Consider the following 25,796-nt stretch of genomic DNA (forward strand, 5'->3'; position numbering starts at 1 on the left):
ATCATGTCTCCTAATCTTTTTGAAAGTGGATTGATTAAGGTAAAATTTTATTATTTGTATCCCTAATCTTTTCCCCTAACCTTTTTTTTTTTTGGGTTTTAATTTTCATACTGGGTTAAGGGCTGCTTAGTCATTTTGCTGAAGAAGTGAAACCTATTCGTAAGTCCCCTCAGTAACGTGACGAGTCCTACTGTGATTTGTTAGACGTAAAACATAAATAGATCCCGCCGTAGATGATCTCTCTTCAGACTCGGGGCTATCGTAGAGTACGATCGGAAACCCTAATTTATTTCGTTTTCGTATCAATCAATCTTTAGAAGGGATCTTCGTAGGATGCCTCAGAGTTCATCGACGGCAAAAAAGCTCGGTTCAGATCAGCCGGACGTTAGTGGGCCCACCCCAAAATCACAACGCTCCAAAATGGTTAAATCTTCAGATGACACTGAGAAGAAGGTAACTTTCGTTTCAATTCAAATTTCAACAATGACCCTTCAGATTACCAAAATAACGTTATGAATGACTTCTAAAACATATATAAAGTGTTAATTTTCATTCTTTTGTTTTTCATTGGTTTCGCATAGAGCTTGAACAAAAAACTCAAAGATGCTGAAATTAGTGTCCCGATAGTATATGGTAGCATAGCATTCTGGCTCGGTAAGAAGGCGAGTGAGTAAGTGTTGTTAAAGTGCATAAGTTTCAGATTGTCTGTGAAGTGTTCGATTAAATGCCTCTGTTAAAGTTTTTACTTTTGATTTTCTGTTATATGTTCGATTAATGTTTGTTTAATTTTGCATGTGTTTGATCAGATACCAGTCTCATAAATGGACTGTTTATGTGCGCGGTGCCACAAATGAGGATCTTGGCGTGGTCATAAAACGTGCTGTCTTCCAATTGCATGCCAGTTTCAATAACCCCACCAGGGTTGTGGAGTCTCCGCCTTTCGAATTATCGGAGTCTGGGTGGGGTGAATTTGAAATCGCCATTACCCTTCATTTCCACAGTGATGTTTGTGATAAGCCATTGCTCCTGTGAGTTGCTTTCTTTGTTATCTGGTTCTAACTTATATTTGATTTATTTGGAAACTACAAATTTCGCCTGCCAATCTTAGGTATAAGGTTTATAATATTGTGTAGTTCAATTTTGAAAACTTGGAACGACAAATATGATGTCTCAAATTGAAGTCTTAGTGCAGTCACTTGCTTAAAATAATGCTAAAGGTTACAAATGTTTCTGTCTTCCCCTCCCATTACCCCACATAGGCATGATATACAGTGGGTAAATGCACTATAATACAGTTTGAGATCCAGGGTAGTGTAGTCCTGAAGGAATAGGCTGGTCTAAATTGTGAATTTCCAGTACATTTACTTAAAAGATTACATTTTCTGAATTTCTGTTGTTTACAGATTTCATCATTTAAAGTTGTATCCAGAGGATGAATCTGGTCCCATGTCCACTAAGAAGCCTGTTGTTATAGAATCGTATGACGAGATTTGTTTTAGCGAACCTTCAGAGGGTTTCTTTGCTCGCGTGCAGAACCATCCGGCTGTTATTGTGCCTAGAACACCTGCTGGTTTTAATTTACCTCCTCCTGGTGTGCTTCTCTTTTTGCTGTATTGTTTATAGGTTTTGCTCTTCACCGCATTTTGAGGTATTTAATTGCTATTGGTTTTTTGTAGTTCCAATTGAAGATGCAGATAAAAGGAAAAGAGGTGACACTAAAGATAATCCCTTAAACCAGTGGTTTACAAATTTCTCAGAAGCAGATGAGCTTTTAAAGCTTGCAGCAGCTCGTCAACAGGTTAGCATGAATGTGATGCTCATTTTATATCTTTACTTTCAGTTTTTTCGAAAATTCTGAATTTTTTCCACTTACTATTATAGCATTATTCCACCCATGGGATATATATGAATTCTTGCGAGCATGTCGGTTCTGGTATCGTGTGCTTAATCATTTTAGTCATTTGGACTGTAAATGTGTTGTACGTATTACTTGATTTGCAACTTGAAAAGTTAAAAGTAATAGCAATTAACTGTAGTATAATAGTAAAAATAGTTTTAAAAGTGTGAATTAATAAAGTCACACTCAGGTTTCATTTAGTTTTGGGAAAACAAGGTGGGGACATGGTTCTGCTACTTTTTCATCCACGATGCAGCAAGCTTGACAATCATATTATGCACAGTACTTCAGAAACTTAGACACTAACAACACTTTATAGTGAGACAAGTACTTTAAAATAAATCGTATTGAGATCCATGTCGGTCATCATTTTTTATTTTTTTATTTTTATTTTTTTTATGAGTATGTCAGTCATCAATTTTTTTACTTCCTTTCCCAAATTTCATTGTCAGTTGAATTAAAGGGAACCCAAATGCAGAGACCTGTCTAAGGCTCATTTATCTATAAAAATGTCTTAACAATATAACATTCAAGTACAACTTTACAAGGCTTGGGTAAATTTGTGTAGTTGTGGATCGTACAGGTCACTAACAAGGTGTGGCCGTATGTTTGATGATAACCAACTCAGCACTAACATTAGTTAATCTTGTCAACGTAGGTAGGTTACTGGACCCTGAAAAAATAATTCTGATTTCACTTTCCTCTTTTTGTCTGTATAGCCCAATTATCATTTATTTTTTCTTTAGAGCTGTAGGGAAGCCCTTTTTCACGTCCAATCCTGACCATATAGATAGGTGTTGTTTGATAACGCAACACTTAATTTTGAATGGATTAAGTGCTTATACAATTAAGTACATTTGATAACGCGTTTTGAATATCAATTAAAAAAAATAAGCGCCATTTAAAATTTGGTAAAATTTTAAGTGATGGTGACTTCACTTATCACTAAATGCTGAACATTTTAAATCTACAAGAGCAAACCTGGGGCATGAGGCTCCCACCATTGCGGGGTCTTGGGAGGGTCAGATGGATGCGGTCTTACCTCCACATGCAGAGAGGTTGTTTCCTTTGTTCAAACTTGTGGCCTCCAAGTCACAATGGATAAAATAAAAAAATATCAAAGAAACTCTTAAAATTTTCAGTTTGATAAAACAACACCATAGTGTTCCATGATTGGAAGGCGGTATCAAGGTACCAATAGATGTAAGTACCCTATTTTTTAATGTAAGTACACTCTTTATCCACATTATCCTTATCATTTAAGAAGTGCTTAAATATCCCTCCCTGATGCTCTTGCAGAGTGCCCGCCACCCTATTCCTCCATATTACTGTTCTCCAATCGCAGATACACTGAAAAATGACTTGCATCGAACACCTTGTCAGCAAATAGGATCTGGTTGATGCTTACAAATAACATGAGCAAGTTTCTTAGGAATTGAATCACCAAAAATTTTCATTATAAATTCAACAGGCACCGTGGCATAAAAAAGGAACCCATTGTTTGACGGCAAGCTATGGGGAGACGCAAACAAATCTAGGCTTTCTACAAATAAGGCCACAGCAATCACTAATTATTTATGTTACCATCATTCCACATTTATAATGTTGCTATCATAATCCAAATTATCAATGTGACTATTCCCAGTAATAGGACATTCATGCCAACAGACCTAGGTCAGTCAATGTCTCTCATGGAGTGTTTATGTGCTTTTCATCTTTGTTGATCTTTGTTGTCTCTTTGCAAGCTTAAATCTAAGGTGATGAAATCAAATGCCATCTATAGTGTCTATGTGTTAGCATACATATATATGTCTCATCTTGCCAAATCAACTGTAGAATGAATCCTGAAAATTATTGAAAGCGTTACTAGGTACTGTATGAGTGTCTCAAATTTAATAACAACATTCTTAGTGTCCCAAATGAATTGTATATTTTTGTTGTTGAACTGTACAAATACAAGTAGGGAACTTCCACTTGACATGAAACTGAATCTTATAAATATAACTAGGCACGCCTTTGTTTCTATTATGGAAAATGCAATCTGTCTGGTCGCTGAGCTATCACAAGTAGGGTACTTCCATTTGACATTATAGCCACGTGGCCAAACATCACCATTGCTAAAAGAACAGGAATGTTGCACAAGTTCTGATAACCAGCAGTCTGACTCACTTTGATGCCCTATTGACTTATTTTTATCTCTTTTCTTTTAATTTTTATATATTATTCACCTATTTTAACTGCCCCTACTCAGTCTAAACTTCAGCATGAGACTATCCACCATCTCCTTCTGGAATATTAATTATTGAAGCTGGTGTTTAGGGCTCCAAGTTCCAACTTGGCATTTAACTTTGACATGGGACCCTTGCCATTTTTTCTTTTCTTTTCTTTTCTTTTAGGTGGGACTCGGGTTATTGCTTGGAAAGCAAGGGCAATCTGGACTTCATTTGACAATTTCATTTTGAAGGAACTAAAATTGTTCTTTCTATGGTTCTGGTGGCAAAGGCAAAGGACCATTTAGGTTGGTTCTCCAGGGTTTACAAGCTCTCTATGCTTTTCATGAATCTTTCCTTTCTGCCAATGCCCAAAATACTGTAAAAATAGGAGCTTAGTCAACGTTCTTTGTACTTATCTAATTACATTCTTAATTATCCTGAAGTGAATTCAATGGTGAAAATCTTAGTTGATGGGGCTTGGAAATTGGAGTACAAGAGGGCTAGTGCAGGGGGTTGCCTTCTTGCACCTTGGCATGAGATTGGAACAATCCTTCAGGCAAAAACAAAAGCTACTTTTCTTGCTATATATTGGGTGTACAATATGATCACATCCATGGCTGATTGCTTTGATCTTTTGTTGCATCTAAAAAGATATATATATATATATAATGTGTGTGTATATACATGTATTAAGAATTTTGTTTCTAGAAGCTAAGAAGTTTGTTTCTAGAAGCTAAGATATATATTAAGAATTTTGTTTCTAGAAGCTAAGAAGTTTGTTTCTAGAAGCTAAGATATATATATATATATATATATATATATATATATAATGTTTGTGTGTGTATATACATGCATTAAAAAGTTTGTTTCTAGAAGCTAAGAGTTGCAGTTCATAAATAGAATGTCTTAGTCTCAATGTCTTTGACCCGAAAAGGAGATTTTGAATATAGAGTTGTAGGGAAGGATGGTTCCATTTTAATTGACGTTCTTTCCAAGCTCTCAGAGGCCAAAGTCCAATGATTGCATTCTAATTTAAAGGGCTCGGGACTTGAAACTTCTATGAGAATTGATGATTTAGATGAAGATTGTTTTCATAAAATCAGCAATAGCTCCAAACAGAAATTCATCAATAAATCATTGAAGCAAAAGATGAGTGGATATAATATATTTATGCCAACACCTTTTGTTTCGTATTATGCACAACAAACCATTGAAGCAAAAGATGATTGAATATTTGATAAACCACTTTTATGCCAGCATCTTCTATTTCATGTTATGCACAATAAACCATTGAAGCAAAAGATGAGTGGATATTTGATCATGGTTTTGTAGAAGATAGATTCTGCAGGATTAGGCAAATTTATAGGATTATGAACCATTATAGAACATACGAGTTGGATCCTTTTCTGCTTAGAATTCACATCCACGTGCTGGTTATGGAAATACACACTTATGGTTCTTATCTGGTCCTAGAATGAATGCCACATCATTGGATAATTTTAATTATTAACCAATCTCCAAAAGATTTATTTGAACACAAGGAAGAATGATCCAAAGCTTGATATCTTTCAATTAGACATTGTGAAGATGATTTGATTGGAGTTAAGACATGAATTTCAATGGACTGGAAGTGCAGAAGAGGATTAGTTCATTAACTTAGATTGTTGCACATACATAGTTGATGCTGCCTCCTCCTTATGGTGTACTAGTTTTTTATATCAAGGAACACATCATTTGTGAAATATGCTGGTTATTCTTCTAATGATACATTAATGAGTTACAAAAAGGCCCATTGAAACTGTTTTCGATTTTATATGTTAACGTTTTACAGATTCCTTTATTTCAGAAAGGGTATCATATGCTATGCGCCTGGCCAATGGGGCAAATGATTTTATTTATTTATTTTGGCTAGTTGGAATATTTCAATGTAAACTGACCCATGGAACTATGGAAGCCTTCAAAGCTTGCACATTCTTAGCCCTCATGATGCATCATGGATTTTACTCTAACTTGTTTATTTACATATTTTGTTTGAGATAAGTTGTTTCAATGTCTAATCAAACAGTGAAGTAGCGTGCTGAATCTTTGACAGTTTTATTCGCATGTGATAGGTGCAAGCTCATATTGCTAGACTCAGAAGGCAGATGAGTGTGATTGATGGGCAGCATCAGCAGTTGAAACCTACTTCTGACATGTAAATGTACATTATCTGTCCATAATTTATGAAATTTTTCATATTAAAAAGATTTTGCGGGATTCATGTGTGATGGTATAGAATATAATGATTCTGTTTATTACTCCATTCTGGAATAATGAACTATGTATTTAATCCACTTTGGAGAGTTCTGTACCTTCTTCTTTTCACCTTGTCTTTGTTGTAATTCTTCGCAGAAGTGTTTATTGACAATTTATTTGTACCAAAAAAGTGGAAAATGAATGTAAAATATTTGATTTATCATAGGCTAAAATTTCAAATTTAGTTTTATTGAATGGTGTGCTGGACCGCTGGGTATAGCTAATAAATGGATTATGTCGTAATAATGTTTATAGAACACAGTTGAGATTTTGCACTCAGTTCCACAAAGTCAGTTGGACTGCGGCACTTTGGCCATATGACAGCCTTTAGAAATAATGGGCTAGCCTCAACAGGCACCAATCAAATTGAAAAATTAGTGTTGAATTGTGAAAATTACAATATACCTTATTTTCCCCTCCCTTCGGTGTTGATTGGTTGAAAGTTGAGAAATTGGAAAATCTACTTTTTTGATAGTTGGGGTGGACGATTTGAACTCTTATGCATGTTCTGATTAGCGTATAATGTGTATGGAGTACTGACTCTTTTCTGATATTTGTATGCTGAAATTGAGCCGCATGGCTCCCCTCTAAGGAAGGATCCTTATTTAACCAACCTTGATAAATGATGAAGGGTAAGGTTAGGATTATTTGATTTGCATTTAGTTGATTTCACATGGTCAGGTCAGGATATGGCTTGGTTTTATCTGATATCTCTTTCTGGTGATATATGGCTAAAGAAAACCTAGTAGGCAGTAGTCTCATATTGAATTTCCCCAGGGGTTTCAGGGTGGGTTGAGATGCAGCTCATCAGATTGAGATATCTTATTTACTGTTCGTGGATGATACCTTGGTCTTTTGTGATGTTGATGTGTCCCAGCTGCTGAGATATTTTAGGTGTGTTCTAGTTTGCTTTCAGGAAGTATCTGGTCTGAAAGTAAATGTGGGGAAGAGTACGTTGGTCCTGTGGGGAGGTCTTGGATATTGATTCTCTTGTTGCGATCCTTAGGTGTGGGGTTAGTTCTTTTCCTCTCTCTTATCTAGGACTGCCTTTGGGTGCTCGGTCGAGGAGGTTGGGAGGTTGGGATATTGTGATAGAGCAGTTTGAGAGAAGACTGGCTAGATGGAAGAAGCAGTATCTTTCGAAGGGTGGGAAGGTTACTATTATGAAGAGCATGTTGTTGAGTCTCCCTACGTACTATCTTTCTCTCTTTTAGATTTCGTCATCTGTTGCCAAAAGGATTGAAATGCTTAAGCAGAACTTCCTTTGGGGCAGAGGTAGGAGTTCAATTATCATCTTGTCTGCTGGGAGTAGATGTGCAGGCCTAAACAGTTGGGTGGTTTGGGCATTAGGAGGTTGATCCCTTTCGATAGGGCTCTCCTAGGCGAAGTGGTTGTGGAGATTCGAAGGAGAACATCATCGGCTTTGGAGGAGAGTTCTAGCGTGCACTTTGGGGAGGAGAGAGGTGGTTGGGCTTCTAATGCTGTCAAATCAGCTAGAGACGTGGGTGTGTGGAAGTTCATTCGGAAGGGCTGGGATAAGTTTTTAAAGACATCGGTTTCAGAGCTCGTGATGGCAGGGGTATTCGGTTCTGGGAGGACTTATTTTGTGGCGATTGTCCATTGTCTTGTTCTTTTCCTAGGCTTTTTAGGATTGTCGGTGATAGACATGCCTTGGTTGCCAACTGTTATCGGCTTGATAGCGGTAGGATTACGTGGGATGTGCGATTTCGGTTTAAATTTCCAGGATTGGGAGTTGGATGATGTGTATGGATTGCTGGACCTTTTGTATAAACAAGAACTAGATGGCAGAGGCCCTGACTCCATTGTTTAGGTGCCCTCTCTTCATGGGAGATTTGAGGTCCGTTCCTTGTTCTATTGCCTTTCCAACTTCTATGGCTCCGGTTTCCCTTGGAAGATGGTTTTTCTTTTTAAGACTTATCTCACAGTGACTTGTTTTGTTTGAACTGCAGTATGGGGCAAGATTTTGACGATGGATAAGCTGAGAAGGAGAAGACATGCTACTATCAATTGGTGTTGCTTGTGCAAGAGGGTTGGAGAGTCTGTGGATCATCTCCTATTGCATTACCCTTGGCTCACGATTGTTGAAGCCTTATTTTTGGCCTATTCAGCGTCCAATGGGTTATGCCTCGGTCTTCGTGAGGTTTGATGGACACTTGGAGAGGCTATTCTGTGAGAGCCCACGGCCATGATTTTTGGAGGGTGGCACCTTTTTGTGTTTAGTGGTGCATTTGGAAGGAGTGGAATAGAAGATCTTTCGACAAGGAGGAATCTTCCATTGGGGCTTTGAAGTGTCATATTATTAGTTCTCCTTTATAGTTGAGGGATGAGGAGAAATTTTAAATATGTAGAGGAAGATGGTTGATTTTTTGGGCTCCTTGAGTCTTTGGGCTCTTTTTCTTTGGCTTCAGCCTTTGTGTAGCGTTCAGGATGCGTTCCCTTGTTGAACGCTTTGTAATATACTCTTACTCAGCAAAAATAAATAAATAAATAAAATTGCTTCCCAGCAATTCAAATACCAACTGTCCTCTGAAACTTCATCCTGGCCTCCTGGGTCAAATTTGCTTTACTGATTCTAATCAGTTCTCTAAATATGAGAGATATCAAAGAGGTTAATTCTAGAATCAGCTGATTTAATTAGCATCCAAAGCATGTAGGAGACCTTAGCGTTCCCCCAACATTCTATAAACTTTTCTTAAAGAGTTATCCAAGTAAAAAATGTGACTTTTTATGGCTGATAATTCGATCATTTATGCTTTACTTTTTGTAATCTCTGTCCTCTATCTAATCTATTTTGAGATGTTTGACCATGCGTGGACTCACCAGTTCACGGGTTTGTTTTCATCTCTGTTGTAACTTGTAAATTCAATAGCCAAATTCCACCTTGGTATATTTTTTAATATTAGCACATTATTTACTCTCTGAACTGTTATATATGCTAGAGCCTTTTCATTAACACTAGTCTTTTCATTCTGATTTCCTCTGTAAATTAACATACCTCACAGAGTTGTATAATTATTGGATTTTTGTGGAGTACATAGCCTCACATCAATGTTTACTTTACTAATTGTATAGTACATGTGATTAAAAGCTAGGAGCCACTCTCAGGTACTTCCTGCATTAGTCCTTTTGATGCCACAAATATAGGTGGTAAAGAGAAATGGGGTCATCAACATTAATTTTCTGATGGGTCCGTGCATGTGCTGTCGGTCATATCAATATTATTCCATTGTCACTCTCATCTTCATTTGGCACGTATCAGGTATGAATTTCTATCCTTGCATCTCAGAAGTTCTTTTATATTTTTTTTGCAACGGGTCCAAGAGATTAATCTTCTATTCACCTCAACTGCATATTGTTTCTACCACTATCTAAGCTTTCTATACTCAAGCTTCCAATTTAGTCAATGTTCACCGATGATGACATCACCATATCTGCATTTATTTTGATATCAACTTTACACATTCCCAGGACTTCTCTATTGATCATTTCCCTTACCACCCACAGAATACAGTTTTTTTTTTTTTGTGGTCTCTCATATCCTGGCGATATCAACATTGGTAAACGATATCCGATTTTTGCAGCTCTATAGATACTTGGAATGTGTAATTCCTTATTTTATATTTGTGTGTATATATATTATATAATTATATTTCTGAGTAAACATTATCTGCGTCACCACAAACGACATAGGCAACTTGGCAATAAGTAATCAGATTTCAGGTGGACGGTCACAGTTTTTTATAGTGATGGTTGGATAAGAATAGGATGGCGGTTTCAAGTAGTTGGGTTTGATCTCACAGAACCTTGCTATGTTGTCATTACAGGAGGGTTTTTGGGGGCAGAGTAACATGCCTTCATGTGCTATACGAAATGCCAGGTCACCATCAACTTGAAAGCAAATGCTGTTGTTGATTAGTTCTAAGGATCACCGTTATTTCAGTGATAATTGAGGGACCACTGTTTAACTGTCCTAATCTCATTCTTTGCTTTCTTAATATGTTTAATTCATACAATTAAATATCAGACAAGAGTATCTTCCAATGATGGCGACTTACTGCTGATTCTTGTTTAGTGTTTTTAGGTGTTAATTAAATATCCACCAGAAAGAAAGGGTGATTTCCTTTCATCATTAAATCTTCACAATTAAGTTACAATACATCTGATCTAGTCTCTCTCTCTCTCTCTCTCTCTATATATATATATATATATATATATTTTTTTTTTTTTCATTTTACTTAGTAAATTAGTGGAAGAATTATGAGCATGTTTTTTCCAAGTGAATGGTGGTGAACCACCCCTTCAAGTCAAGTGGAAATTCAGTTTGTATAACATAGCTTTTTGGATGAAATTAGAAATGGAATAAATTCACTCAAGAGAGTTATGAGTAGCGCTAAATGTATTAACCACTAATGTTGTATGATTTAGATACGACTATATTTTATACACCGGGCAGGATTCTTTGATGGGCATGTGTATGGTTGTAAAGGTTGTGGGGGATGAATGTACCCTCAAGGACTTTTGAGGGGTCTAAGTAAAACAAAAAGAGAAGACAGGAATGCAGGACATAGCCGTATCAAGCATTTAATCTTTTATGCTTTTGCAGATCGCTTTCTGAGCCTTAGAACATGCTGCTATAACTTTTTTGAATCTGTGGTGCTTATTTTGAGTTAGGTTCATGTTGGTTTCAGCAGGAGGACCACCTGGAAAGGAACTTGCATCCTCTCCTTTGCAGCACCGTGTTGGGCACAGGATTGGTGTTAGAGGTGTTCTTGTCCCACATTGAATTGGGATGGCGGAAGGACTTGAATATATATATGAGCGGTGTCAAGTCAAGCACACACCGGGGAGGTATCCAGATTCAGATTGAGTAGGCAAGGTTGTCAGATGGCAATGTGGGCGTTGCGAGTTCGGGTTGAGGAAAATGTTAAGAGGTGTTCTTGTCCATGTGGAGTCCAGATGGGGAAGGATTTGGGCATATATGGACGGGTACACAGCGCTACCCACAACTTAAGCTTTGGAGTTAAAAGACAAGCGCTTGACCCGTTAAAAGACAACATAAGCTTTGGGGCATTCGGACCACCATACCTCCTGGGGTGGACATGCCCAAATAGGCACTTGACGTGACACTAGATCAAAAACTGAATCTAGCTCTGATATTAACTGTAATGGCGTGACCCATTGATACATGCCTTATATCTTCCCCATCCAAGTCTGATGTGGGACAAGACCACTCTAACAATGGTCTAGTTCACAAGAAAGGGTGAAGATTACTCTACATGATTTATTTGTGTTCCTTTCTTTTAGAGGCTGTTTGCTAGGGACGAAAATGGAATGAATGAAGATGAGAGGAATGGAAGGGGGAGGGATAGAGGAGGAGATTTGGGAAGGGAAAAGAAGAGAGGAATCCTCTTTCCTCCGGACCCACCATATGCCATCCCATACGTGGAAGTGATGGAATCATCTTCCTTGTGCAAGGGAATCAAACAGTAACCCTTCGTGTTCTTATTTCCTTTCTTCTTCTTCTTCTTTTTGAAATAAGTTGCGAAAATCTCTTCCATCTCAACTGGTCACCATATGCTGTTCTATATCTCTTCCATTGCTTCTAGCTTTACGAAAATCTAATAACCCTTCGTGTTCTTATTTCCTTTCTTCTTCTTCTTCTTTTTGAAATAAGTTGCGAAAATCTCTTCCAATAACATGAAAAATGATATTACCTGCCTATATGAGAGCATAACATTTATTTTTATATTTTACAGTAAAATTATTTATTTATGCAAATATTACATAATATCTTTATGATCCATCCTATTTATTACAATCCAATGAACCTAGCTCCTTCATTGGTCGATTGCTTGCAAATGGTGGGATATGACAAACGTGTTCAAATTCGTTAAATTCCTAGGCATCTTCAACATTACTTAATACTATCAGTCTACATTTAAGGTATTAATGCAAGTATGGTACTAAAGTGTAATATGAAGAACCATGTGGAACAAGATAACATGGGCCATTAACTATGAAGTTGAATAAACTATAGAATATATTATATATGTTGAAATAGGAAACAAGAAAGAGGATACACAAATACAAACAAATACAAGTAGTAGTCAATGGACTTTCATGAATATCGATCAATAAAGAAGATATATGTATTATTTCTTGAATATTAAATCATTTTTGAGGATTGTGGAAGCAGTAAATTATAAGGGTAAATTTTTTTTTTTTACAAATTATATATTTTTATATATATGTAAGGGATAAAGGCACTGGGGTCGAACCTGCAAGGGTAGCAGTATTTGCACATGGATTTCTGCAGATTTTTTATATGGATAAAGGATTCACGGTAAGAAATGTTGGTTGTTTTTACGTAACACTTACAAGCCGACAATCACAAAAAAACCAATCCCTCTCTCCACGGAGTGGTACTCTTCAGTACAGTTATTATTGGTTTATGACCTGACAGAGAAGAGTTGGATTTCCAATTTAAGGAGAGTAAAGCTTTAGTTTTTAATTTAGGAAGAAGAAAGTCATGACATTTAAGGATAACAATTCATTTGGACCACCTAAATGATTCGATTTTAGTTAAGAAGTGCTTAAAGAAACCCAATTGAGTTGAGTTGTGATGATTAAAAGAATCAGGACCATGGATTTATATGGTTAATTCAAATAGATTTTTTCTTTTTATTTTACTGCGTAATACTTGGTAACCATTTGGATATGTACTATTTCTCGCTTTAAATAGAAGTATATATATATATTTTTTTTTGTGAGAACAACATGTAAAACGTCTTAATTTACTGTTCAAACGAATGACGTCTTAGTTTACAACTCGTCTTGAAAATTCTTTTAGGGTTGCAGATAAATTTAAGTATATTCTCTTTCTATGTTTAGAGATAAGAATCCCACCCTTAATCCCACCATTTCTTTTGAGACACCATGCATGATGTACATATTTTTAGTATTACTTATAGTGGTGACATCGACTTTGAGAGTAAAGGAGTGCTAAGAGAGTGAAACATATCCAAACAAAAGAAGACTAGTAGGTTGGGTTAGAGGAGAATTAAATCTGATTGCGAGAGAGAGGGCCCATGTTGTCATTTGGAGGGCCAACAAAGGAGAGGTTACCTAATGGGCTTTGCCCCCACCATTTCCTTGCACACAATACACACATATCCCCAAAACACCCATGGTCTGTCCTTTGCTCCCACACCCCACATGACCCATCTCTCTCTCTCTCTCTCTCTCTCTCTCTCTCTAGCTACTTTGTTCATAAATACCCTTCACACCCCTCCATCCACTCAACACCACCACCCCCCAACTCTCTTCTCTTCCTCAACCATCTTTGTTTTTTTTGGCTATAAACAATAAGTTCTCAAAACCCTAAAATGGCCATTAGGAAATCAAACAAGCTACCACAAACTGCAGTTCTGAAGCAAATTCTCAAAAGATGCTCAAGCTTAGGAAAGAAACATGGGTACGATGACGACGGCGTCGGCCTCCCGGACGACGTGCCAAAAGGCCATTTTGCTGTCTATGTCGGAGAAAACAGAAGTAGATACATAGTTCCAATCTCATTCTTGACTCATCCAGAGTTCCAGTGCCTTCTCCGGCGTGCCGAAGAAGAGTTCGGCTTCGATCACGAAATGGGTCTTACCATTCCATGTGAAGAAGTGGTTTTCCGCTCTCTAACTTCAATGCTAAGATGAGAGAATGATGTGGAATATAACAAGGCTCCCATCATTGCAGGATCTGGAGAAGGGTCACGTGTAGCCTTGCTGTCGTTTGTTTCCTTGATTCGAATCCCTGACCTCCAGATTGTGGTGTGATATATATAATCAATTAATTTGTTCGGAGAAGGATGACTAAGATGAAGCAGCAGTGCTCGATCGCTGCTTCTCTTTTTTTTTTTTCACATCTTTCTTCATTGTATTTTGATCCTTTTCTTTCTTTGGACCCTTATGGGTTTTTCTGGTTGATGAATCTAACCCAAAACCCAAGAATGTTTTCTGGGTTAGACTTGTATAAAATTTGAAATTTTCCTCGTGGAGGTGTATAGTTACACCCTGTGGATGAAGTGCTTCATGAAAGAAAAGGATGATTTATTTGCCTTGTCCATCTATAAATCTGATCTAGTGTTAATACATAGTATTTCAAAGTTGTAAAAGTAGTTGGTAGAACTATATATGAACTATGAAGTACGTTGTGACTTGTCAGATTATATAGATGGTAGAACTATATGTATATATGTATATAGTTGGTAGAACTATATGTATATTTGTGTGTGTGTTTTAAATAAATACACACGCGTATACTTGTTTTCACAACACATTTTCACAGCAAAGGTAACAATAAGGTAGATCCGTGCCAGATTAAGAATACTTTGGAAACTATAAAAAAGGGAATCTACTTCTGTGGACAATCAAACAGGATTGTTTGTCAGAAAATGTAGGGTTTGTACAGGATTGTACGGATAATCATGGAATCGTTGGATTAGCATTCTAAAGAAAAAACGGACGGCTATTTACGTGATGGCTACGTGATGGTGTTGTCTCTGTCTGTCATGTGCTAGGGTTTTTAATGGGTATCAATCACCAGCTTTATAAATGGATGATGCCTCTTATTTCTGCCCAATTAAGGAGGAATGTGCATGGTTTCACAAGCATCAAAAGCTATGCGGGACGTCACAATTACTTCATCCCCAAGGAGATGTTGGAGGTCACAAATACTCCTTGTTCGGATCCAGCATACTCGTTGTAGTGACCCTTATGGCAGTGGGATTGGCTTTGATACTATCAGTAAGGACACACCTTATTGCTATGCAGATATTATCTACTTTGCACACTCTTGACGCTCACAGTTTTCAAATGGTCTACATAGGTAGGTGATCAACACCCTCATAAGTGCTCACGACCTAAGTCACATAAAGCGGGAGAGAGTTAGAGCGAATTCGAAAGCGGGAGCATAAAAGTAGCAAAATTAAGTCAGAAATAATAAAGATTTGAGAAAGAGGGTGCTCGGAGCGTAAGAGTGAGAGTGTTTTCGAAACGTAAAAGCGACGCCTGAGAAGGATTGTGTGACTTAGCTCACGACTTCTCCCATAAGCAATGTGGGGCATCATGCAAAACTACTCATACATAGTATATGGATTCATTTGCACTAAGATGTCTAATTTACGCTACGCAAATAAAAATACTATCATTTTGTTAAAAGGGGGCATATTTAGATTGTCTTGTCATGGTTAGTACTTCAGATCACGTTTAAGAGTTGTACGATGAACTGAATTATTCTTAAATTTCAACCATCGACGCATCTATGACAAGAACTTATCATTATTGGGATTGTGGTGGACCATTGAAAAATTCAAGATCGATCAGGTTCCATATTGGATGATGCAGATGCACTTGACTGTCAGTACTATTGAGTTGTAATTTTCTCTCTTCAATATCAGTGGGCAATTGGGCATGAGACACGGTGTTTGTGGTCCATCAGACTGATCATGTGTGTATTTGGTGAGTGTATCGTAATGCTCTAATTAAAAAAATATATATAACTATATATAGACAATAAATGCAACATTAGATCCATATAAACTGGTTGTAGGGTATGATAAATTACATAGGATAATTACAGGCCCCACCATCAGAATGAGTTCGTAAGTGAAAGTGATAAGTCATGGATACTCCTTTGTGCTCCTAGATTTCACATGAACTCCACTTAAACTATATATAAGCTTCACATTTTCTCTCTTTTCCCAAAAGTAACAGTAGTTAAAGCTAATATACTTTTGGGTTAGAAGGAAAAACAACCCTATGCATGGGTTGCATGACCTCTCTCTCAAATACACACACAGGTCACAAGTAGCCAAAATTTTAATACCATCATACACACACACACACACATATTTATTTATAGCCATTTATATGCACATCCAACTCCAACCATATATTATTGCAACACTAGTATTTGGTAGATCTAGGAGTAGTAGCTTTTTAATATTGGGACCAGTAGAAAAGAAAGAGGTGCCTCTTGTGAGCTGGTTTTTTTTCATCACTTTGCTATTAAAAGTATGGTTGCTTCTTTTTTTGTTTCAACAACAGTCTCTCTGACACACACACACACACCACCTCTCCCAGATGAGATAACTGCCTCCTCAACTGCCTTAGCCACCAAGGAATATCTTCTTCTACTACAATTCCAACTACATATAGCTCAAATCCAAATTCCTCCTCACAAAACATATCTACCTCCATTATTGTCTCTGATCGATATTGTTAATTCTACATCACTCGTTTTCCCTTTGATAATTATTTATTGTTGTTGGGGTCTCGTTTGTCTGAACAAATATATATATATATGTGTGTGTGTGTGCATGTACATGTACATGTACAGAATAAATTATGCAGAGTTAGATTTTAATTTCAACTATTATGTATCGAAAAACGGCTGTGTATGTCTGACCCTACCCAGAGATCCCGTAATGACAGAAGTCTGGTGCACTCTACTAGCTAGCCTGTACTATATATACTTAAAAAGTCTAGCTAGCTAGCTCTTCATGGTAAAGCACTAAAGCATAGCATTTTTTTCTCATGAAATATGGTTGTACGTGTCATTTCATGGCTCCCCTACTTTTGCTATCCGGCCTTGATCCATGTATCTCATATATAAGGTAGGTATATATAAAATCATACGTACCCTTTGGAGGATAATTAAGTCATGTGATGAATATCAGTATATAGTTGTCATCTATTAATGGAACTATGTATTATGCAAAGTAATTGTTCTTAAACTTGAACTTTCATTTTCGCCTAAGTAGTTAGATAACATGCAAAAACATATATAAACAAAGGCTTAATGATTGAAATTATGATCGAAAGTGGTCCAATATATAGAGCTAGCTAGCTAGCATTAGTTTGTGCATCAAATCGATAAGTTTTCTTCTATTCCTTTTTGCATTATTATCAATCAGGCTAGACATGCATAATTGAATGAAAGACAATAAATTAATGTTGATTTGACCTATATAATACTCAATTATTCTTAGTTAATTTCAACTAAAAAACCAAATAAATTTCTAGCTGTCATAACATGAAATTAGAAATTAGATGTCATAATTAACTTAGAAATTAGATCAAGGTACGTTAATCATGGTACAAAATAGAGGTAATTAAACATAAAACTATTCATCCATTTTTCTCTAGACTCAAATATATCAAATAGATAAGTATATACGAGATTATGATGATTATTAACATATGCATATATTCATGCATGTAATTCTTCATTATTTCCGCCACCTTTTCTGATGTTAAGATAAGTACTTGTTGTTAATTACTCTTTGTTACATTTATATACATACATATATATACATGTGTGTTTATGTGTGTGGTTGTTTGGTTATATATGTATTATATAGTTGTATTTTCATTCTATCTTATTACAGAGAGTCAGATTGTTATTTTGTGAAATGCACGAAGAACAAGGAGAGCCACTACTGTGGGGAGGTAGGCTGTTTTGTAGGGAAGACATGTTGGCCTTAAAATATATTTCAAGATACTGTTACCCGCTCTTGTCGGACTAACTGTCGTCTAATGCTTTCTCTCTCTCTCTCTCTACCGGCCAGTCCCTTCTCTTTTTTAATTTTATCTTACATACAGATTACCAAACTGAAGTCCCCTTGTATATCCAACTTTTTTTTCCCGGTATATATCCAACTTGTTAAATGTGTCTTTTCTGTTATGTGTGTGTGTGTTTATATATATATGTGTGTGTGTGTGTGTGTGTGTGTGTGTATGCAAGCCATACAGAACTAAAATCATCAGAACTAATTGTGCAGGAAAACATTAATTCAAAATTGCTTAAAATATGCTTATATAATAATATTCCCTCTCCCAAAATACATGTTTAGTCAGTGAAGTTTCAAATATATTTTCAAAATAGTATTATGTAATTAGTGCATTTATTTAATTAAAATGATAGTTTGGGAATGTTATAAAAAATAGTATAATTAATTTTAAAATAGGACATATTTTTTTTTTGGGACATCTCAAAATGAAAAAATAAACAAATATTTTGGGACCGAGAAAGTAATAAAATCGAAAAATTCTTTACCAACCTCCCAGGCTAACCGAAGTGGCCAGCTTATTTTTAAAAAAATGATCAGGATATTTGTGTTCAGTGATTGGAATGGTAATAGATATCTATTTTATACGTTTATGTATTGTATATATGAGTAGTTTCTCTATAAGCAGTGTTTTAATTTTTTAAAATTTTGAAAACTATGTTTAAACTTAAAAATAGTTTTCAAAATCTTTTTTTCAAAAAAGTTGCTAGGTTTGTCACTTAAAAAATAGATCTCGAACAATTTATAAAGCATAAAACTGTTTTTGATGAATTCTTAAACATTTTTTTAAACTAAATTTTCACAAAACTATTCTCAATCAACCAAAGAAATTTTTGTACAATTTTTTTGAATTTTAAATCTTAAATAACATAAAATTATTCTCATAAAACTAAACTGAGCAAAATGTTCTTTAAAAACAACTACTTTTTTAAATTGGATTTTCAAAAACTATAATTTTAAACCATTTTTAAATTTTAAGTTCACAAAAAATAGAAATTGCTTCTTAAAAAATTGAACAAAGAAGCTCTAATCTCTCTTTTTTATTGAGAGATGATCAAGTGACCTATAAAACATAGAGAATCGAGCCTATCTAATTAATTTTAGTTGAATGATGAGCCATGCAAGAGTAGCTAGGGACAAAAGTGTCATGTTCGAAAAGGTACGAATCTGTACTGGGTGGTGAATAGTTAATCCGTGATACCATCCTCACAAATGAAAGCCCCATTTTTGTCCAGTATTGATTATATCACCTGTTTGTTTTACATGTCTATATATATATATGTGTGTGTATATATTTATATATCAAAAAAACTACTTCGAATAAATTAAGATGGAGGAATCTTCCCTTAATTTGACGATGAAACAACCAAATGTGGTGGACGGTGGTGGTGCAAAAGATTGGAAACTGGACGTCCTTGGGACCATTTATCAACGCCACTGCAGATGTCCGGCACGTGATTGTTACCCCACACGTGGGCCGTGGCGCATTTCAGACAACTGGAGGAACATATAAGGTACATGCTAACGTGGTACGACCTCAATTAATATATGTATATGTATATGTATATGAACTTAATTGCATTTGGATCAACAATTCAACAAGCATTCTTCTTTATTAATGCACACCAGATATTTAAATAAAAATTATTACTCATTCCATTTAATTTATGCGCGGCAAAATAGGTGTTAGAGACATTTTACTTTATTTTTATAGAATTGTTTTAATAAAATTGTTTTAATTTAATTTGGACACATTTTATATTTACGGCCGAGACACTTAATTTGAGAAAAAGGGTGTAACATATAATGCAGTTGACAGATCTACAACAATTTGGTGGGTACTATGTGAAAAGACCTAAACGGGCCCTGTCAAAAGTGAGAGACAGGCCTACAGAAAGGTTGGATCTGTGTAGGTTGAGCAAGTTAGATGATGGATAGGTGGAGGGTCCAGTAATCAGCACTTTTGAAATTCCAATAGTAAAAAGAGCATCCCATCTTATCTACCTTAGTTGGCATTGATTTGATAATCGGCCCAGTTTATGTTTTTGTTTGTTTTTTTCTGACGCCCAGTTCATGTTTGACCCAGCCAACGGAGGTACGGTGATGACGAGACAGATTAAGTTCCATCAATTAATTGGATCTAGCATTGAACTTCCTACATGTTTCATCAGCTTATTGGCTAAGAGAACGTGCCTATGCTGAATTTGAATCTCTTCTTTCACCCATCCATTCTACTGCATCCCCGTATGTCCGTGACATCACTATTCGTACATTTTTTTAATTTTTATTTATTTGTTTATATATAAAATTCCATCCACTGGTCATTTTGAATTATGAGATGCTTTGCAAATTTTTAATACCCGCGCAATCATTAGCAAATGAATTATTACGTTATTTAAGTTCAAGTCTCACCTTTTATAACTCTCAAATTGAAAACTTCTATCTCAATGTCTTAATAATTGAGTCAAACGGAATGAGTTACCATCCATGATTGTTTTGAACACATTAGTCATTCCAAAAATAAGCTTATAAGCCTATTCCAATACTATATCTGAAAATTCGATATTTCATCTGAATTTTAGTGATCTATATACTTGACATAATTGTTATTAGAAAATGATTTTAAAATTAAAGAGTTAGAGTGAACTGTCTAATCGAAAAGTTTTGACTAATCATATTTGTAAAATATAAGAAAGTGTGATCTTCTACTTGCTCATATAACACAAACATGACCGATCAAAACATATCGGTTGGGCAATTCATTATAAAACTTTCGCCTATATATCACGGCTCATTTCTATACGGGAGTAGGGAATGTTTAGTGCAAGTTTTTCCAATTGTTTTATGGGCTCTGGAAGCCCTTTTGTAGAATAAATGGGTCTTCTATTGTGCATATAAAATGGGCTTTCGAAAAGCTCTTTCGGGTTTCATAGGATTGGGTTAAATGGGTTTTTGGTAATTTTGAAAAACATAATATGAATGGTTTTTTTTTTTTTTTTTTGGTTAGGAATGCACTCTTCCGCGCGTACATATCAAGAAACCTTGTAATGGGGCCACCTAATCTCATATTGTATTAATTATGTGGATGAAATGAGATAAATCCAATTGGGATTTCATTGATTTTCATATAATTTTAAAGTGTTTAATCAGTTGAACATGTATAATTCAATTTTAATATACCGCCAAAATTGAAATGTATGAAGGCCATATATACATGAAAGACACAAGGTTAGGGACTTCTAACCAATGTAGTTTCTTTTTCTACTGACTCCATTTATTTCGACATAAAATATTTTTTTTGAAATTTTTTTTTTTTTAGGTAAAATATATATATATATTTTTACTTTATCGGTGTTTGTCAAAAAAATACGTCAAGGTTACAGCTGAGTCCATCAGGCGCGGTATATAAAATAACTTGTCGAAAATTAATGGATAAATTATTTGAAGAAATATGTTAAGGTTAAAGCCGAGTTCATCGGGCGCGGCCTATAAAATAACTTGTCGAAAATTGAAGGATAAATTGTTTTTGTTAAATTTTAATATATTTTTTTCTTCGTAAATATTTTGCGACAACCAAACATCATAAAATAAAAAAAATATTTTCTAAAAAATATTTTATGTCCAAACAAACGGAGCCTTAAATACATGTATTCCACAAAATTCACAAAACATAATTATTTATGTGTGATACACCCTGATTTCGGAACACGGGTTGATCAAGTCCGCGCACAAAATTAGGGAATATCAAAACAATTAAAGTATTTAAACAAGCACGGATTACAAAATGAAACAAAAGAATAAATAATACGCTGAAAAAAAAACTAATAAATAAACATTTTTCATTAATAACTTGCCAACGGTTACAACTTGGGAATCTCGTAACTCAAGGACCCCTTCACCAAAATCTACTATGCATAAATCCATTAATAATTACTGAAGTAAAAATATCCTACTTTGAAATAAAAATAGAAGGAATGGATAAGTCCTCCAGTTGCGGATCCTCAACCTTGAGACTTGAACTTCAAATAACCTGAAAAATAAACCGTAGGTTAAACCCTACGAGCAAGTTCACTCTACCAGACCTCTGAAAACCAATAAGTAGATCATCTCTGATCAAAATCAAACTTAATAAAGTTTTAAGTTTACTAAACAATGATACGCATATGTATAGATAATTATACACGATATAACCTTTGCATCCATTAATAGTTTCATTAATTTTCAAAACCATTAAATCGTGATTAAAACATAACCATACCTAGACCAATTCAAAACTCATTCTCTTTAAAAGAGAAACCCCTTTAACCTTAACTCCATTTTTAAATAATTATTTAATCATTTAAATAATAAAATATAATTCAAGGAAAACTATGATCCAAAAGCCAATAATGAATTTAGCTAATTCACACATAGTAATTAAATTACGCTTTGACAAATCAACCATACCCTAATCAATATATTTATTTATATATAGCAACTCAACCATGCCTCCTTAAATATATATATGTATACTTTTAATTAGCAACTTATCCATACTTCCCATGTATGTAATTTATTCATACCAATACTTAGGCAATATATTTATGCCTATGGCAACTCATCCATGGCTACAATTCAACCATATACCAACTTTAGACTCAACGATAACTAATTCATACATAGATATCCCATGTAGAAGCATATGACTAATTTAACAATCTGCCTATCCAGGTATATCAAACAAGAATAATAATCTTAAATGATATATATACATACACATAAATAAATATGTATAATACCATCTATAAAAATTCTTGATTATTTAAATCATATATGCATATATATTAATAAATATACATATATACACATCCCTCCATAATTATCCTAACCAATTAAACAATATATACACATATATAAATAATCATATATATATATATATATATATATATATATATATATATATATCCTTCCGTCACGTAATATTAATTAATTAATTATACGCACATTAAATACCGTAGTGACACATTATTGCCCTAAAAACCTTAGAATATCTCTCTTGATATCTCCCTTGATGGTTGGTTTAAACCCTAACAAGCTTGAAATCTAATATGAGAATTCACCGGACCCCTTAGAACCTTTCCGGGACCTTAAATACGTCTCCACGCGCCGCCACGCGCCGCTAAAATCCACCAAACATTCCTCACGCGCTTCCATGCGCCACCACATGCTAACACGTGGCCTCACGCGCAGCCACGCGCTGCACACGCGCCGCTAAAATCCACCAAACATTCCTCACGCGCTTCCATGCGCCACCACATGCTAACAGGTGGCCTCACGCGCAGCCACGCGCTGCACACGCGCCAACTTCTCCTTCTGGATGATGTGGCACTTTCTGATTGGCTGTAATCCACCCAACCGCATGAGCGCACCTGCACCGGATCAGCCGCTACTCATCAACGCATCCCAGCCCTTTAAAGCTTGCGCGCACTCTACTACTGTGATCCGTAACGCACCGGATCCTTTCTATTGATCAGCCAACGTCTAATGGCCTTTGACCTGCTGCGCACTGAAGCTCCATGTGCCTTACCACACTGAATCACCCTATTATTGTTTATGGTTCTGATTCACACACACACCAAGTTACAGTAGGCTGCGCCACACTGAAACAACACCCACTCTTTGATGCGCCGATTTCATACCTCCAGAATATATAAACAGTATATATATATATATATATATATATATATATATATATATATATATATATATATCCAAACAAATATATTAAAAATATATATATCTCATAGAATTCCTAAAAAAAAAAATACAAAATAATACCAGAAAATTCCAGAAATTCTATAAAACCTAATTAATTCTCTTGGGTCACAGTTCCACCTATACATTGATTTTAAAATATATATACAACCTCTATATATACAAATAAAATCCTATAATCCAAACTAAAAGTTTATAATAATTCATCCTTTTAAATAATCCGATTTAACCAATAATTATAAAGATATAATAATTCATATTTTTGATTAATCCGTTCTAATTATAATTTAAGTTAATAATTTAATTAAAGCCTTGATATTCAAGGTGAAAAACTTATGAGTCCTAAGAGTAAAGTTAGAAAAGAACTTGCTTGAAGGTTTCGAAACGAAACCGACGCTTCAACCTTCCAATCTCGACGTCCTCTTTCTCTAATCCAGCCTCCTCTTTGTCGGCCTTCTCATTTTCTTCGCTCTTTAACTCTCTTATTTTTCTAACGTATAAACATTTTAACCATAAACCTTATGTGTATATTTATACACATTAAAACCTAAATCCTATTCCAACTAGGGCTATCTAATAAGATAATAATCTTTAAATAATAAATATCTATAAACATATATTATATTACATATATATGTCTATACATATATATATACACATACCTTCCATAATTAACAGTTGGTTAATTAAATCCTATACACCTATATATATCCATAAATATATATCTCTATATATATCTTTCCATAACAATTATTAATTAATTATATTTATATATAATCTTATGTATATTTATAATTAATACAAAAATGATCATTTAAATAATTAAATAATCATGGGCCTTTATTGATTAACCCAACAAGGCTTCATCCAAGCCCAAGACCATATCCATTGGTCTCACTTCCCTTAAGCCCAAATCCAACTAATATAAAATAATTAACTTAATTAAATTATCCAATTAATATAAAATAATTAACTTAATTAAATTTAATTTAATAATTACAAATAATTAACAACACAATCCACACACGCATAAATACCCACAATTCAAACAAACAATACTCACATCATCAAAACAAAACACCATATCAATTTAACAACTAAAATCTCAAAATATATAAATCATATAAAAATAAAATCAAATCAATTAAACCCTAATTAAATCAAACAAATCATTTAAAAATAGAATAAAAGTAATTAATAATCCCTTAAAATAGAATAAAAGTAATTAATAATCCCTTAAAATATCGGGGCATTACATTGTGTGTGTTTTTGTTAAACAAATTGGATGATATATAAAGTTACTCATTTAAAAATTAAAGTCAAATTTATATTCACTTTACTACAGGGCATTTAGTCTAAGAATATAACCTCAAGCGGAGCAAAGGGCAGAAAAAATGAGTGAAAAACTTATATCAACTTATAGGATAAGTTTGGTGCAATGAAAAATGAAGGAATGGGAAGGGAAGGTGATGGAGTGTGATTAAAAATTTGTGTTTGGCTCAAATGATTGGAAGGAAAGGGAAGATTTTGCAGGGTTAACACAAGGCTTAAACAGTAAATTTTTTAACCTCCCAAAAATGGAAAGATATGGAAGGAAAAGGAATGAGAGGCTTGGTGTGTGATTTCTGATGCCAAATTTGTCCTTGATTACACGTGAATTTAGTTTGCAAAACAAGAATTACAGACCTTGATTAGTTGTTTTAGAAAAAATAAAAATAAAACAAAACCTATACGTACAAGTTAGCAGTTGCACAGAGAGAGGGGGGCAAGCTTGAGAATTGAGAGAAAGAGGGCCAGCAACTAAAGCTTGCGAACAGCGAACTCGAATTGGAACAGCGGGCGATGGAAACTGAAAGATCGATATGAGTTTTGATTTTTTAAACAATCTGAAATGATGCCGATATGGGTTTTGAACTTTTAATTCTTGCATACAAATATATAAACTAAAATATATGGGTTTTGACCTCTAATTCTTGTAATAATTTGCAGTTGCGAC

At 34.9% G+C, this 25,796-nt stretch overlaps 2 protein-coding genes across 3 annotated transcripts; both read left to right on the forward strand.

Annotated features, from left to right (window-relative positions):
* Nucleotides 1–236: 236 nt before the first annotated feature.
* On the forward strand, nucleotides 237–6,585 carry LOC132293913 (transcription initiation factor TFIID subunit 14b-like). Of its 2 annotated transcripts, none has more exons than XM_059791568.1 (6): nucleotides 237–453; nucleotides 582–670; nucleotides 807–1,028; nucleotides 1,404–1,591; nucleotides 1,677–1,798; nucleotides 6,203–6,585. In XM_059791568.1, the coding sequence occupies exons 1-6, from the start codon at nucleotides 334–336 to the stop codon at nucleotides 6,239–6,241; spliced, it is 780 nt and encodes a 259-aa protein (XP_059647551.1). In that variant the 5' UTR covers nucleotides 237–333; the 3' UTR covers nucleotides 6,242–6,585. The 2 variants fall into 2 exon arrangements, with proteins under 2 accessions (XP_059647551.1, XP_059647550.1); XM_059791567.1 differs by having other exon boundaries at nucleotides 238–453; nucleotides 6,222–6,585.
* A 7,117-nt stretch (nucleotides 6,586–13,702) lies between these two features.
* On the forward strand, nucleotides 13,703–14,539 carry LOC132293914 (protein SMALL AUXIN UP-REGULATED RNA 12-like). The gene has a single exon (XM_059791569.1). The coding sequence runs from the start codon at nucleotides 13,812–13,814 to the stop codon at nucleotides 14,130–14,132; it is 321 nt and encodes a 106-aa protein (XP_059647552.1). The 5' UTR covers nucleotides 13,703–13,811; the 3' UTR covers nucleotides 14,133–14,539.
* Nucleotides 14,540–25,796: the final 11,257 nt, after the last annotated feature.

This window comes from Cornus florida, unplaced genomic scaffold, assembly GCF_030987335.1.
Source record: "Cornus florida cultivar Cherokee Brave unplaced genomic scaffold, ASM3098733v1 CherokeeBrave_3.0.0_Hap2_Chr02, whole genome shotgun sequence".
Taxonomy (NCBI): domain Eukaryota; kingdom Viridiplantae; phylum Streptophyta; class Magnoliopsida; order Cornales; family Cornaceae; genus Cornus; species Cornus florida.